A 17,457-nucleotide genomic window follows, 5' to 3' on the forward strand; every position below is an offset into this window, starting at 1 on the left:
AAAAATAAATAAATAAATAAATATATAATTGAAATGTATAAAAATCACATATTTTAAATATAAAAATAATTTGATATAAAATATATATTTCTGTTTATATATTTATTTATTCCATCCGTATGTATGTATGTATGTATGTATGTATGTATGTATATGTTATACATATTAGGGGTGGGACGGTTCAGATTTCTCAAGGTTCGGTTTGTGTCATGGTTTTAGGATCACGGTTTCGGTACAGTGTGTTATGTTCAGTAAAAAATAGGACAACTGTCAAATAAAGATAAAGAAAATAAAAACAAATAATCTAATTACAAGAAACAGCACAAATAAATACATGAGAGCTAAGATACAAATAAAATAAACAATGCTTTAGGTATCTAACAGCTTTCAGGTACAGAAATTGAATAAAGTAATCAAATATAAAATAACACTGCATATAAACTTCTTTGAATTGTTAAATAAAGATGAAACATTATTGAAGTTACAAAAGCTTTTCAGTCAAGAGTGATTTCTTTGTGCTTTGTCGTTTGATTAACATTAAAACACAGAGAGCAGGAATATTAGACTGCTGTCCCTTTAAGACATAATTCAAAGATCCAGTACACTGATACTGATACACATGTGCTGTCTGTCTCGTTTTTCTCTTAAGACATAACCTACTATGTTTGTTAGGATACTCGCTAAGATGGGCATGTTGACATCATTTTTGTGTGAATTTATCCGTTTAGGTGCAAGACTTGAAAGACTTGCGCGCTGTGACGCGGCTCTCCATGAATGCGCTTTGGATGAGTACAGACAAATCTCCTCACAGCGCGCACGTTCACTTTCGCGTCTTATGGATGTATGTTTAAATTGTCAAGCTTTAAATGAGTTTAGTTTAAACACAGATAGCGACATGAGATGTTCAGGTCTCACCTGCGCTCACATCACGCGCCATCAACACCTGGGTGATGACGGCGTAAATGACTGGTCATAGAGCTTTCGGCACGTCATTAAACAACGAGTGACTGTTTTGTCCATGTTCTTTTGATCATCGCTGTTGTAACGTATTGGGAAACCAGAATGCATATCCATTGACTGAAACATACATTAGCCAAATCCATCTGTCTGTTTTGCACGTTGTTTTCAACAAACCATACTATAGATGCGTCATCAGATTTGGGATGAACCGAGGTGGAAGCCCGTACCGAACCGTTGGTGGAGAACCGAACGGTTCGATTTTTTACAGCGAACCGTCCCACCACTAATATATATTCATACATACATGAAAAATAATACTGTTGCATAGTCAGAAGTGTGATGCCCAGATGGAAAGAAAAAAAAAAATTCTGACCATATCAGAACAGCGGAAAGCATCCTTAATTCATAACCTATCAGCATTTCACACATAAGAACAGAGATTAGAGAGGACATGAGCGCAATATCTAAACAAGAGCAAAGAACCATGACTTTTCTTATAGGAAGTGTATTTAGCATACGTTTTAAGCGTGCAGGTCATTAATTTAGCGTTATCAGCCTGACGCAAGCACTTTCCTTTCATCTCACGTTCTCCCACACGAAGGTGACTTTACGCCTGTTGTGCGCTACTGAACAACAGTGACACAGGAGGAATTAAAAGAGAGGATAAGAAAGGAAGAGGTAAAGGGACATTTGCTATTTGCATTCTTCCACCAAAATTCCTGCACCCCTCCCATCACTCTGCATTGATTTTCTCATTCGCCTCATCCATCTTGAAGCAAAAGGCCTTGATATTTTGACTAGCCGCTATCTCTCTTGTATCGGGAGGGTGCGCATTATTTACTGCTGTCTGCTTGCGGTGAGTACACATTAATTAATCAATATGACGCTATTCTTCCAGACATGTAGCCAGCGAGTGGTGATACATCAGGGAGAGGTGAGGACAGGCGGAGGGAGCGGCTGGTACCTGAGAAGCTGCCCCGGGGGCAAAAGATTACAACATTCCTAGCAAGGACACTGCAGCTAACAAGAGGGTGATGAGAGACGACTGATGGCGGATGATTAACTGGGGCGGGTGAGGTCACTAGTCACCATGATAAGAGTTGATTTTAGGTGTAAATGTTTGTATATATACAGTTTAAGGAGCACTACCTTCAGTTGCAGGAAAGAGATTCTGTCCCTCACTGTTGGTTTCAGCCAGTTTGCCTGTCCGCAGTAAAACTTCTGCAAAGTCTTCTTGAGGAGTGTAGTCATATGAGGAATATACATCCTCAGACTGAAATAGAAATTGAGGAGAGTGGAGATATTACACTTTTGTTTTTGCTTACTTATTCTGAAATTATAAAATTCTACCTAAAATATCTTTTACATGGTATGGAAATGACAGAGAGAGAGAGAGAGAGAGAGAAAATAAAGCTGTAGGAGAAAAACAGACAGATGAGAGCCAGAAGGAAGGAGATATAGTAAAATTTACCATATTGACATATGGATCATCGAACAGCTCCTCGTAGAAAGGACTGCACCCCTGCCTCTCCAGATCTGCGTTCTGATTGGCCGCACCGGTGCGGCTTCTATCCGCGACTTGTCCCTGAGAGGAGATAAACGTTCATTAAACATTCATAGAATATTCATAAAACATTCACAGACACGCATGCAGGAGCCATTAATGTTTCAGCTGCGCTCATAAACGTTCGTAAGGCGCCTGAGCCTTCTGCCAAGGACGGGGGTGGGGGTGGGGGGTGGCTTGATTCTGGCCTTGAGAGATGTAAAGCCATTAGAAATGCACAAGCTTCTGCTTGTCATCAACCATTTCACAGGAAGGACCTCAGGCAAATCCCGCAGACTGAGGACACAGAAACAGGAACTCAAAAAACAAACCACTTCACAAAGAGACACGCAGATGTCGGCCGGGGAGAGGTTCGTTCAATCATGCCAGGTTTTAATGGCCTAACAAAACCTGCCAAAAAATGTGCAGGCGAGTCTCACTGTTGAGCTTTGTCCAACCTGTTCCTGGCGGTTGTGTTTTGAAGAGAAGTGATGCATAATGGAGCAAGGAGCGTGGTTACACTTCTGAGAGTGGCAAACAAACCTTTCAGCCTGAATTTAAATGCGACTTACGTGCAGTGGGCGAAGTAAGCTGAGGGACTCCCTCCACCAATGGGAGTCGCTGACGGCGGTCAGCACGGCTCTGGTGGTCATCGTAGTGTTGGTCAGGACCTCTATGGTGCGGGCTGTGGTTCTGTGCAGCAGGTCTGTTGGGTTAATTGATCCAGGAACAGCAGATCCAGCCTGCTATGGGCAGCCAAGAAAGGTTAGACATGAGCCAAAATGATCAAATTACAGTGGTTATAATGCAGCTACAGCAAATAATACAGTAGGACACCTTTGGCTTTCTCAATAGGGACATTAAGACAGTATTTTCTCTAAAGCTGCTGTGGGAGTGTAAGTGCTTGACAAAAAAGGGACAAGGATGAAGTGGACTTTTAAACATGGCAAAATAAACATGGGCAGTCAGGACACGAAATGTTTCCATGTTGCAATTAGTGGCAAATATGCTAATTTAGTTAAAGTGGTGGTTGATTATGATTTCACTTTTTTAACTTTAGTTAGTGTTTAATGTTGCTGTTAGAGCATAAACAATGTCTGCAAAGTTAAAATGCTCAAAGTTCAATGCAAAGGGAGATATTTTCTTTTAAAGAATTCTGTTTAAGGACTACAACAAACAGCTGGTAGGGACTACACAGAGCTTCTTCCTGGGTTAGTGACATCACTAACCCTAAAATTTACATAAACCCTGCCCCCGAGAACATGCAACAAAGGGCTGGGCTGCCATTTTTGAGAAGAGTTGTTGTAGTAGAGTGTTGTTGCCATGCCTTCATTTTACACCAGACTGCTTAACAAACGAGGGTCAATTCAACGCTGGATTTTCACAAAAGATTAACATGGTGGCACATGCTAGTCAATGAGCTGAATCAACTCCACAGCAACCATTAAATGTATCCACTAACCATTCAGTAGGGCTATAACGGTCAGCATGACATCCGTACCACTGCGGTCGTGGAGTAGTGTGACGTATATATATATATATATATATCTCAGAGGTCCCGTTAACCTAAATTTTTTTTAGCAGTGTCGGAAAAAATCTGAAGCCCGTCCGTCATTTTGACAGATTACTGAGGCTGATGTAGCTTGTAAAATGACGGACAATGCGAAAGTCTAAAGCAATCTCTAAGATTTTATACACATTACAAAGACTGTGAATTGGGTAGTGCTGAATTGTGAAGTTAGAGCATTAAACAGTTTTTCACCATTCTCTGTTCAGGACTTTTTTGGCGGAGCTAAAACGGGGGTTCGATGACACACTGGTGCCCCCGAGCATGGCCCTGCCCCCAACACTGTATAATTGTTAATAATCGGTATTGGTATGAGCGAGTACTAGAAAAAAGTATCGGTACTCTGTCCTTAAAAAAATGTTATCGGTGCATCCCTAATATATATATATATATAAAAAAAATATCTATCTATATATATATATATATATATATATATAATCTATATATAGATTATCTATATAAAGATTATATATATATATATATATATATATATATATATATATATATATATATATATATATATATATATATATATATATATATATATATATATATATATAAAACCAATCAACCCCACCACCGCAACACCAGCGATTGTTGGCGATTTCCCACCACGGTAGTAAAAAATTGCCACTGTCACAGCCCTACCATTCAGAATTTTAACTTCTTCCTGAGTCTCTCCATCAGTGTCCGACTCCGGTTTGAACAATGTAAGGCTGAACACCATAACTGACAATTGTCATTGTTATTGTTGAGCAACTGAAGCGTGAACTGTTAAAGCTCTACCTCTTTTGGAAAGCAGGCCGGGAGCAGCAGCTTATTTGCATTTAAAGGGACACACACAAAAACGATGTGTTTTTGCTCAAACCCAAATAGGGGCAAATTTGACAAGCTATAATAAATGATCTGTGAGGTATTTTGAGCTGAAACTTCACAGACACATTCTGGGGACACCAGAGACTTATATTACATCTTTTAAAAGGGGCATTATAGGTCCCGTTTAAGGTAAGTGTTACCCAGAAAGGAAAATACAGACACAAAGAAACTAGAGGAAATCCCAGCAGGGACAGAGACTTCCCTTTAATCCCATTAAACAAACAAAAACGCTACTATAGTCATCTTGCGCTAAAGTCGATATGCATTATAAATGAAGGTATAGGCAGAGAGACGTAAATTGACTCCTGAGCGAGAACGCTCTCCGCCATCAACGGAGCAAAGCACCGCCAGCTCTCTGTAGCAACATGACAAAAAACCAAAGCTAATGCAGGCGTTTACATGTTACCACTGTGCTAGTTGAACTTTTCAAAAATGTCAGAAGCACAGGAAATGAACACTAGCTCACACTGCCCTCCTAGACTGTGTACAAAGCTAAACCACACATTTGACCTCATCAATACTTCATTCAGCACATTTAGCAGATAAACACCACACACATTTACACAAATGTATTTTTGTGCGCACATGAATCTTTAAACATGGGGTGTCTTTTCTCATGGTGAGGTGAAAACAGCGCTTGCTATGAGTAAAGTAGCTGGGCTCTGAAGCCATATTTACACCGTATGAAAAATGCAGAGAGAGATTGTCACTGAGGCATTGAACTCATAGTTCAGTCAGAGGCTGTGCTTTATAACCCACTATAATGTAATGATCCAGGGGAAGATTTTACCATTTTATAGCCATGAATGAAGCATGGGTGCTCATGTAAAACATGTGATGAAAGCTTACAGTCAGCAAAAAGTCCAAATAGACACTTTTTACTTGCTTACTGCAGGTTCAGTGTCTTACTGTGAACAATTTATCGTTTATCATTTCAAAAGAGAATAAAGGTAGCTTCTTAATCTTCAAAATCTTCTTAATCTTCTTCAATATAATAATAATAATAATAATAATAATTGTTTAAAGGGGTCATGAAAAGGATTTTTTATTTTATTTTAATATGTTCACTGAGGTTCACTTATGTCACACCTGCCAGTCTATGATAGCCACCAGAGGGCACTCCTTCTGTCTCCTTTACCGCTTTATGAACTGCATTTCCCATATCCTTTGGACTCATTATGCTTCATTACATTCAGCTGTGTCTCATTATCCTTGTTAACCCTGCCTATATATATGCCCTGTGTTTTCTGTCAGTCTTTGCGAAGTATTGTTTGTTGTTACACTGCATTTCTTAGCGTTATTCTGGTTTCCTGTGTGTTGGTTTTTTGATTCCCTGTTTTCTGAAATACCCTTTGCCTGTGTTTTCTGCCCGGTTGCTCATTTGGATTGTTTGTCCGTGTGTTTGACCTTTTGCCTGTTATATGGATTACAAGTCTGGATTGTCCCAATAAAACTGCATTTGGATCTTCAATCAAAGTCTCTGAGCAGTCCTTAACAGCTTACAATGTTAATAAAACATTTTTGCACACAAAAAAACATATATATGCAGTAAAATTATTATTTTCAACCTTCATTTTAACCCTGTCTGAAATGATCCATTTTTCAGAAGTGGCTCCTTTGAAGGCTTGTAAATAACCACTGTTATGATTGGCTAACACCATTGCATAGGAAACAGCATAAATGGCCACTCGCTATTGCAAGCAAGTAAGTGTTTTGAAAACATTACTCATATAAAACTGATGAAGATGAAGCATTATGAAATAATTTGCTTGTGATGCAGCTGCTGTCAGCTCAGATCCAACACAGTTGGCTGCTTTATCTTTCAACAAAAGTTTTTTTGCAAACTCTCCATTACACTGTGCCTCGTTTACAAAACAAAATGCTCTGAACAAACACATAATCCTCCGACACGATCCGGGACGTAATTAAAATAAACCATCCACTTGTTTCCGACGCTGTTCATAATGAGGAGGTAATTTTAAGCTATGAAACTTGCAAAATGTTTTAATGGTACAAAGACCTCTTATACGTCAAAAGATCAAGGCAAATTTGATTTCTCATGCCATTGCCCCTTTAATGTTTTACTTACATATGTTTAAAAATTAATTTGTCACAACTTAGGACCAGTTAAATTTAGCTGGTAAAGGTAAAATGTTAATGTTGATAAAGAAAAGTCCATGGACACAACAAGGCACAAACTATTCACATAAAGGCTTCTCAGAAAGAGTAACACAAAACTGTTGTATAGAGGTAATGCACAATATTCAAGGAGGACAATTAGCAAGGATTTATCACTCAAAAAATATTTGCACTTCAAAGTGTCACACTAAATAAAGACCTCTGATGTGATGTATGCAGAAGCGTTGTTCTTTACCTCTGACAGCTCGCTGCCTGTTCTCCGGGCTTGAGAGGGATCAATCTTGTAATTTACAGCCTGGTACAGAACCTAAGACAAGAGAGGAGAGCGAAGAATTGACTTTTTCATTCCTGCCCTTCAGCATAATACCTTTTTTCCCTTCAATTTTCTTTGCTCTTAAATGTTTAATCGTTCTGCCAGTATTTATACTTGACACCGCAGTAAAACTTATTTAAATTACTATTCCATTCCTCAATACATTTTCTTTGAGTGTTTCAATGTGGTGTCTATCTTGGTATACGTAAATCTACTTTAGGTCTTTCCTGAAATCAGCCTGACACAAAAGCAGTCAACACAGAGTGAGATAGAGGCAGCTTGAGCTGGAAAGAGTGCTCGGGTGTTAATAGTATGTGTGCTGGCGGTGATTTCTAAAACTTAAAAGCTCCATTTTAAGTCTAGAGTCCGCCCATGCCTAGTGCGTCCAACACAACATATGCATATAGACAAAAAGTATAGAAGAAAAAAGCAGGGAACTTGGCAAATGTTTCTATAGAAGAATGATTCAAAGCATACCCGTTATAAATATAAGAGGCATCCTGGGATTTTAAACTATGACTGCATTGAAGGTCAGGAGTTTCATAAATTACTGGTTACTGACAACTGGAAATATTATATGTTGTACCTGGACACTAGCAAGCATCTCTTTCTCTCCATACATATATAAAAATAGAGGGACAACAGATCTAAGTGGACAAAAAGGCACCTGCGTCTGAAGGGAACTGGAAGCCGCTAACAGGTTCTGGATAGAGCTGGGAGGACAGTGTGTGAGGGAGAACGCCATCAGCTCCTGACGGGCAGAGAGCTGCGAGTATGTCTCACACTGCCCCAGCTGGGCGCACACATCCCAACCATCACTATAGCCTAGAGTGAGAGAGTAAAAAATAAAACAAGAAATAAAATAAGAAATAAAATAAGAAATTTATGAACAGCACAGTCATATACTGTACAGGGGACATTAAACTCCCATAGAGAGAGTTTCAAAAGAGACAAAAAAATACATCTCATAAAGACAGCACTTATAAACCACTGTTTTTCAGGGTTGAGCGCTGTTCAGCACTGCCTTTTAATTTCCAATTCAATTCATGAATATTTAATTGGCATTCAAATTTGAATTTAACGGAAATGAAAATGGAAAAACCTTCCAAACAAGTAATTTTTGACTAGAAAACTAAATTCTGTCAATAAATGTTGGCTTGACAAAACCTTAAAAGACGAACAGACGGACAGACAGACAGACAGACAGACAGACAGACAGATAGATAGATAGATAGATAGATAGATAGAAAGACAGAACAATCGATAGATAGACAGACAGACAAACAGAACAATAGAACGACAGACAGAACGATAGAACGATAGATAGATAGAACGACAGACAGAGAGATAGATAGACAGACATAACGATAGATAGAACGATAGAACGATAGATAGAACAACAGACAGATATAGATAGATAGATAGATACAACGATAGATAGAATGATAGAATGATAGAACGATAGATAGACAGAATGACAGACAGAACGATAGATAGAACAATAGATAGAACGATAGAAAGATAGATAGATAGATATAGATAGAACAATCGATAGACAGACAGAATGATAGACAGAACGACAGACAGAACGACAGACAGACAGACATAGATAGATAGAAAGACAGAACAATAGATAGAACGATAGACAGACAGATACAGACAGAACAATCGATAGACAGACAGACAGACAGACCAATAGAACGACAGACAGACAGAACGATAGATAGATAGAACGACAGACAGAGATAGATAGACAGACATAATGATAGATAGAACGATAGATAGAACAATAGATAGAATGATAGAATGATAGAATGATAGAACGATAGATAGATAGACAGAATGACAGACAGACAGACAGACAGAAATAGGTTTAGACAGAGTAGACAAAGATAGACAGATACAGTAGATGTAGACAGACATACATACAGATACAGTAGAAACAGAAAGACAGGCATATAGACAGATACTCATTTCTTACAACATCTGCCCAGCAACAACAAAAACAACAAAACCCACAATCCCCTGCTTCAGCACCAGCCATTGTAGCTCTGCGCTTCGAGTTAGCACAGTTTCAAGATTCTGTTGCAGTTATATTCTTGTTTTTCCATCCATGGCTCTTATTGCCTCATGTATTCAGTAAATCTTTCTAATCTCTAGCACTCTCCCTCTCTTCCTCATTCTCCATGTGACTGAATAATTACACAGTGAAGCAGGAGAGAAGCTAACCCATTTTCCACACTGATGTTAGCGAGGCTGTGAGACTGCTGCCGATAGCAATCAGAGATTAGCACATCTTCTGTTCTCAAGCCTGCATTAATCTACCCCAGCCTGAAGCATACACACACATGCACGCAACACCAGTCTCTTTCCAATATCTGATGGCACATTGACTGAACAGCACCACACAAGCACACACACATAAAACACCTTTGAGCTCTGACTAAAGATGAATCTGCCTAGAATGATAACGATGGTCCTGCTGATCACACTCAAAACATTTTACTACTCAAACCTCACTTATGAAAACATCAAAATTCTGCAAGCAGATTCTGATGCTGTACAACACCCCTGGATGAAATATCTATGAAAATCTAATCTCTGTCTTTTTCATGCTTCGTGGATAATTTTAAAGAGCAACTTCTAACCAAACTAGCAAATATTTTCCATTATTTTTTCATGTTTTTTAAGCTTTTGACAATTCCCATGACTTTTCTAAATTTGCAGACCATACTTTTAACCCTGATATTTTATACTTATATTGGCAGATTCTTTAATAATGTGAGAACCCTGCAGACTATTTCAATATTAACACTAAAGTTAATTAACTTCAATTATAAGCTATTTTGGTGGAAACGTGAATTTATACTATCAGATATAAATCTATCAGGGTAGTGAGAGAATCCTCTTCATTTGCATTTGTTATATTTACTGTACCGTTCAAAAGTGTTGGGGTGGGTACAATTTTTTAATGTTTTTGAAAATACTCATGCTCATCTAGGCTGCATTTATGAGCAAAAATATTGTGAAATTATTACTATTTAAAATAACTATTTTCCATTTTATTTACTTTTTGTTAATTATTAACATTTAAGCAGCCATTACTCCAGTTTAGTGTCACATGATCCTTAAGAAATCGATTGTTTGATAAATAGAAAGTTCACATGAGCAGCATTTAGAGATTTTGTTTTAAAATAAATGTCTTTACTGTCACTCACTAGTAATAATTTCTTTAAAAAAAAAAAAAAAAGTCTTACTGCACACAAACTTTTGAACAGTAGTGTATTTAATTATTATTATATTTTTAAATTATTATTCTTATTTTTTCTGCAGACAAATGTTATTTACACATAAAAAATACATCACGATACATATATAGATAATAAAAAGTCAACAATGGTTTTATCTGTGTTTACTTGTGGTCCTTTCCTGATCCCATTCCCATCACATGTCATTGCTTCAACTGTTTATCAATAATAAATTCAACAAGACCAGAAATGCATTACAGTTACTATGCAAGAACTATGGCAAAGGGGAGGTGAAGTAGGTGGAATAGGCTTAAAGGGATAGTTCAGGCAAAAAAGAAAATTCTGTCATTTACTCACCCTCAAGTAGTTCCAAACCTCTATGAATTTCTTTGTTCTGCTGAACACAAAGGAAGATATTTGGAAGAATGTCAGTAACCAAACAGATCTCACCCCCCACTGACTACCATAGTATTTATTTTCCCTACTATGGTAGTAAATGGGGGGCGAGATCTGTTTGATTGCATTCTTCCAAATATCTTCCTTTGTGTTTAGCCGAACAAAGAAATTCATACAGGTTTGGAACAGCAAAAAATATTACTGTAATATGTCATCCTCACATGATTTCAGAGGAGGTTTCTCTTAAAACTCTTAAGCTTGAAGATTTTAAAGAAAACAAAAGGCTGATCCCTTAAAATCTGCAGTGCATTTCTGATTTGGATGAAAACAAAGTAGAAAGTGAAGTGAGATTTAGAGTCAAGCTGTGCCGGCTTACCTGCAGCCATCAGATCCTGGCAGTGGATGTAGGAGGCCTTGAAATCCTGACAGTTCAGAGCCTGTTTTGCCAACAGCGTGAGCACCTGACCCTTCCTCCTGGCCTCATCATCACCTAAACCAACACCATAACCATCACACAACCATGAGATACTTTGTGGAACATTAAATGTTAAATGCTATTATATAATCTGGCTGTTATTAGCATCATCAGCAGCACAATTAAAGAACTTGTCACTCATTTCAAAGTTCACTAATAAACTTCTCATCCTCAGGTTCTGATCACTATCATATATTAACAAAAATGCCATAAAAGATCATTCTACTACTCAAATGTTCAATCTGAATGAAGTGCAACGGTCCAGGATATGACACTGCTCAGCAGTAAATTAATTTCCTTTCAGATGTTTTTCTGAGAAATTCCTGAATGGCTGCTTAGATGTTGTAAAAATATCACAATCACATCTCAGAGAATGCCCTCTTACACAGCTCTGATCTCAGTCCAAAATAAGAAAATAAAGAATACCATGAAGCCTGATGAAAACAGTGATAGGGGTTGTCTTTTTCATTAAAGTGTGTGTCGAGCATCAAAGGCCAGACAGGCAATAATACTAGAGGAGGCAGGAAAGTGAGTGTGTGCATGTGTGTCAGCGCCTGCGATTGCATGGATATGATTATTTGCCAGTAAAATCGAAAGGGTCGATACTACGGGAAGTGGCATATTTCAGTCATATCCAAACTGATTTAGATGTGACATGGAAGTCTTGATATATCAGGAGCATTCATTGCTGTCTGTTTCTCCTCATTTCACCTTTCTCTCATGCCAGCAAAGGTACAGGCGCAGGTGCGCTGACACGCGCGCAAACAAAACAGCCCTACGGGCATTAGTCGAGGGTAAGCCAAGGTGAATACATCAAACACTAGCACTGCAAACACCCAGTCACTTCATAGAGAGCTAATCAATTCCACTATATACGACAAGAAGAGCTTCTGACGTCCTGCATACTGATCTGCCTGACATGCTCAGAAGAGAGTCAGAGCTTTAGAATCACCTCAATTACCCCCTGCAACCAACACATGCACTGAACGCTTCACCTAGGAGAAGACAGCTGATACCCATGCTGACTCACAAAATAAGTGGCTGAAAGAGTTTGGGGTGAATGACAATTCCCACAAATGGGGGTCACTCTGGTGTCCCTTGACTGCAGCTGCAAGTTCCATGCTTTTGATGTGTGAACTATTATTATAATAAACTATTATTTAGCATAAAATAAATCTATCATGAAAAGTAGATTAAACATTAAATTTAAGTATCACCTATTAAAATGCTGATTTTGGGCATTTTGGGAGTTATTCAACAATTAAATCATGCAACAATGTCGTAATTTTGACATAATCTGTTGGTCTGATAGACAACCTTTTGTAATATGTAATATTGATCCGTTACCTCTATTAGACACTGCTTGAAACTGTGGCACATAAGAAGTAACACCATTTAATTGAAAGTAAATAATCTCATATTTCTCAATATTAACAAAAACTGTTTCAAATGAAAATCAACCATTTGTCCAGGTTACCTAAGCTATCATAAGAAAAAAAAAGATCATATATGGGTCATTGACAAATAAGGTTTTAAAAGTGTTAAAAAAAACAAAACAAAACAAAAAAAATAATGGAGACATAATTAAGTTTTTTTAAGTGTTAACAATGAGATTATGCGGTTTTTATAATCAATTAACACTGCTTTTGTCGTTTATTTACAAGATGGACAAAATTTGTCACCAAAAAAAGTCATTCAGTTTAACCAGAATTTCGGTTTTACCGAATGACACTTTTGGTTTTACCGAATGATGATATTTTCAAACAATGCTAACTGGCTGATATCTAGCTAGTTAGCTTGCTATCTAGCTGGCAAAAGGACAATCAAACATTTTATATTTAGTACAAGTTTTTAAAATATTCCATCAATATTTTCCATGTTTTATAGTGATTGTACCGTTTCGGGACATGTGTATGAGCAAGTGAAAACATGAATTTTTTCAATTAGTTAAGAGAGAGTTAGTTACTCTGCTTCATGATCATGTGGTCCTGTGCAGGTGTCTGAATGATGTGACATCCTGTCACATGATATTGACCGCATGACTTGATCCAAAATGGTTCCCTTTTTATTGGTTATTCCGAATGACATCAATGAAATTCATTTTTCTGGACATTCTTTCTCATAACAAAGCAACGACTTCTACGCATAATTTTAATACCATTTTGCACTATGTTGATAAATAATGTTAAAAAATCATGCCAGAAAAAAAAAAAAAAAAAAAAAAACATTTTCATTTTAAGATATTTTAATCACAAATGAAGTTGCTGTATTGGCCTTTGGACGGTTAAACCGAATGACCTTTTGACACTTCAAAATCTTTAAAATACCTTTATATGTAGCAAAATAAAACCTTTTGGATTCAATAAAAGAGATCTAGTTGTACTACCTTACATACTTTGGATGTCATATCTTTGTTTTTTATTATTATTAAGGCCTTTGGACCCGTCACGTCATTGACCCATATATGATCTAGAAACTTGCTCAATAAACTTTTCTTATTATTATCAGTGTTGAAAACAGTTGTGCTGCTTAATATTTTTGCAGAGACTAATTTTGATGATCAATATTTTTTAAGGTTAATCTTTCACTGACTGTTTGTTGAAAAAGAAATTAAATGACGGTTTAACTTTTTAAAAGCTGCAGGACCGATTTTGTACCCTATTTGTGAAAAGTGGCTAATTTATACCAGGGTTGCATTTTGCACCCATTTATCCTGTCAGTGTGACTCAATTTTGCTAGGATGAACTGCAAAATTACCCCACTGTCTTTAATTTGGCCCTGCCATTTCCTGTGTATGAAACACCGAAAGCCAAACATTCCAAATGTGGGACAAAACAGCACAGACCAATTATCTGCAGCGGACAACACAACACTGAAAAAATGGGGCCGTGTACAAATATAAATTGGATATATTTTCGATCCACACGTCACCGTTACAAAAATGCACAACGGATTTACTTCAGAAAGAATTTTAAAAAAAAGAGAGATTGAAAGCTAACAAGACTAATCTTATACAATCTCTTCACTTGACTTCATGCTGATTCATGGAACTAACTGATTGTTGATTCATGAGGTCACATCTCTGATGTGCATCTTTTTGGGCTGTCCAATTCAATATTAATCTCCAACCCCTGAGCAAAGCATACTTCAAAGAAATGCCTACTTATTCATTCAATCCCTCACTCATGCGTATTCATCTGTTTATTCACCTGCAGACAGGACGCTGCTGACTCAGCAGATACAGATTAAACTCACACTGTAAAGCTTACAGATTAGCACTGTTTAATCTATAAGAAATAGTCGCTGTAGTATACGACTGTCTTGTCATGTTGGAATGTCATCAAAATATTTATAACTTTCAGGGATTGCATTGCCTAACGAAAGCCCTAGTTGAAGCGATGCCAAGAACTGATGTTGGTAATTTTATCGTAACTGCTGTGGCAGGCTGTCTCTGACAGTGTTGATGAATCTTTGTAGCTCAAAATACTTCTGTTCAAGCATTTTTCTACAACAAACATACATAAATGGACCGTAAGGCTGATACTGAGGGAAGTTTTCATTCGGTTTTACCTGCAACGCGCAGCAGTCTGGCCAGGCTGAGCAGGAGAGTGGACTGTCTGTACGCAGTAGGGCACTGAGAGATGCACTCCTTTATCAATGATAGACGATCTGTCCGCAGACGCACTGCAGAGAGAAAGAGGAAATGAGAGAGTGGGACAAAACAAAGACCAAAGTTAAGACTTAGCAGAAATGCAGTAGCCTATGCAGTACTGTATATACCGGCTAGAATAGCCAAAATGTGCAGTATACAATCACTGTTTCATACAAGCCCACTAATCTGGCAAAATTTATGACCATATATTTACACAAAAACACATTGATAGTTGGAGATTCTTCACTTTAGATCATCAGATTTAACGTTAACATTGGTTTTACTAGATTTCTCTACACGGAGCCAATGTTATTTGTAATCTCTAAAGAATATCAGACAAACTGTCACATGACCATATATTTAGACATAGCCCATCATATATAGCAGCCTTGAAGGACACCCATGAAAAAGTGATATGCAGTTTAATGTTCAGAAAAAAATTCAGTGTCGATGTAAACCATATACTTTTTTTTAAAGATCAGCCATTAATTATTAAATTAAACCATTTTCCTGACAAAATTATTTGTGGGGTAAAGTGTGCCAGACACTTTATGGTAAGTTGTGGCTCAAATAATAGTGAAAGTAAGCTTTGCCTACTGTACAAACACAGGAATTACTATTATTTTATTATATCAAAAATGTTAAAAGATTGATTGCAAATTAAAAATGTTATTAAAACACTAACATGCATATTAAAATATCCTTAAATCTTTAAATATTCCATTTTTAATATTGAATAAAACAGTTTTCCTAACAGGTTTATGAAAATGTGGATAACATGCAACAAATCAAATCTTGGGAATGGGTATGATATACAAGTATTTGTTGTTGTTCTCATTTACCCTCATATTTTTATTTGAAATGAAATCCTTAAAGGAATAGTTCACTTTCAAATAAAAAATTTCCTGATAATTTACTCACCCCCATGTCATCCAAGATGTCCATGTCCTTCTTTCTTCAGTCGAAAAGAAATTAAGGTTTTTAATGAAAACATTCCACGATTATTCTCCTTATAGTGGACTTCAATGGTCTCCAAACGGTTGAAGGCCAAAATTACAGTTTTAGTGCAGCTTCAAAGGGCTTTAAACGATACCAGACGAGAAATAAGGGTCTTATCTAGCGAAACGATCGGTCATGATCAAATGATCGCATCACAAATTCTTCCATTGAAGATTCCGTATTCTTCAAAAAAGCTTATGCTGAATGTCCTACGCCTTCCTTATTCAACTTATGGAACGAACGCGGCGCCAGTTCCATTTTTTCCGTAAGTTGAATAGGGAAGGCATAGGACATTTAGCGTAAGCTTTTTGAAGAATACGGAATCGAGTTCTGGTGGAAGCATTTGTTATGCGATCATTTGTGCCTATAAAGCATATACATTTTGATTGTTTTTTAGAAAATGCCCAGTCGTTTCGCTAGATAAGACCCTTATTTCTCGTCTGGTATCGTTTAAAGCTCTTTGAAGCTGCACTGAAACTGTAATTTTGACCTTCAAACATTTGGAGACCAATGAAGTCCACTATAAGGAGAATAATCCTGGAATGTTTTCATCAAAAACCTTAATTTCTTTTCAACTGAAGAAAGAAGGACATGGACATCTTGGATGACATGGGGGTGAGTAAATTATCAGGAAATTTTTATTTGAAAGTGGACTAATCCTTTAATGTGGGGCAAGTTGCATCTCTGGACCACTTTTTTTTTTTTGAGAAATCATGTTATGGATACTTTCACCTAATTTCAGGTAATGGCCGACACCTTAAAATCTAATTTCTCCTTGCATAGAGGACAAAGTAGTTAAAGGGCCATATTTTAACGATCTAAGCACATGGTCTAAAGCGTACAGCGCAGGTGCACTTAGGGAGTGTCCAAATCCACTCTTGCTAGTTTAACGATGGGACAAATGGTCAGTTCTTATTCTCTTAATGGGTAATGGGTGTGTTTTGGGCGTAACGTCCAATAAATCAATCAGAGCCTCATCTCCCATTCCCTTTAATACCAGTTGCGCTCGCTCCATGGCGGATTGCTATTTATATGGCGGAATTTGCAAGCGGAAAAACTGAATGCTTCTCTAGCAAGGAAACGGATCTGCTCGTGTGCAAGGTTAAAGCGTGCGAGCAGACCATCTACAGGACAAGTCGGATTCCACCAAAGCATTTTTATGTTTATGCACACAATAATAATCTTTTATACTGTAATCCTTTTATTTTTAATATTTGGCATGTTTGTGTGCTGCTGCGCATCCCTGTGTGTGTAATAAGCAGAGTGTACACGCGTTGTGCACCCGCCTA

General features: G+C 37.4%; 1 protein-coding gene across 2 annotated transcripts in view; it reads right to left on the reverse strand.

The window, feature by feature from the left end:
• The window catches only part of nbas (NBAS subunit of NRZ tethering complex), a 175,149-nt gene that overhangs the window by 94,187 nt on the left and 63,505 nt on the right, over positions 1-17,457 (reverse strand). Inside the window, exons 32-38 of one of the 2 annotated variants that reach the window (XM_051874425.1) lie at positions 15,088-15,201; positions 11,419-11,532; positions 8,066-8,223; positions 7,321-7,392; positions 3,076-3,246; positions 2,432-2,545; positions 2,110-2,233 (exon numbers count right to left, since the gene is read on the reverse strand). In XM_051874425.1, coding sequence (XP_051730385.1) covers positions 2,110-2,233; positions 2,432-2,545; positions 3,076-3,246; positions 7,321-7,392; positions 8,066-8,223; positions 11,419-11,532; positions 15,088-15,201 — 867 coding nt within the window. Of the gene's footprint in view, positions 1-2,109; positions 2,234-2,431; positions 2,546-3,075; positions 3,250-7,320; positions 7,393-8,065; positions 8,224-11,418; positions 11,533-15,087; positions 15,202-17,457 lie in introns of both variants that reach the window. The other variant, XM_051874424.1, reaches the window with a different exon arrangement.

The sequence above is a fragment of the Ctenopharyngodon idella genome, chromosome 20 (assembly GCF_019924925.1).
Source record: "Ctenopharyngodon idella isolate HZGC_01 chromosome 20, HZGC01, whole genome shotgun sequence".
NCBI classification, from domain to species: Eukaryota; Metazoa; Chordata; class Actinopteri; order Cypriniformes; family Xenocyprididae; genus Ctenopharyngodon; species Ctenopharyngodon idella.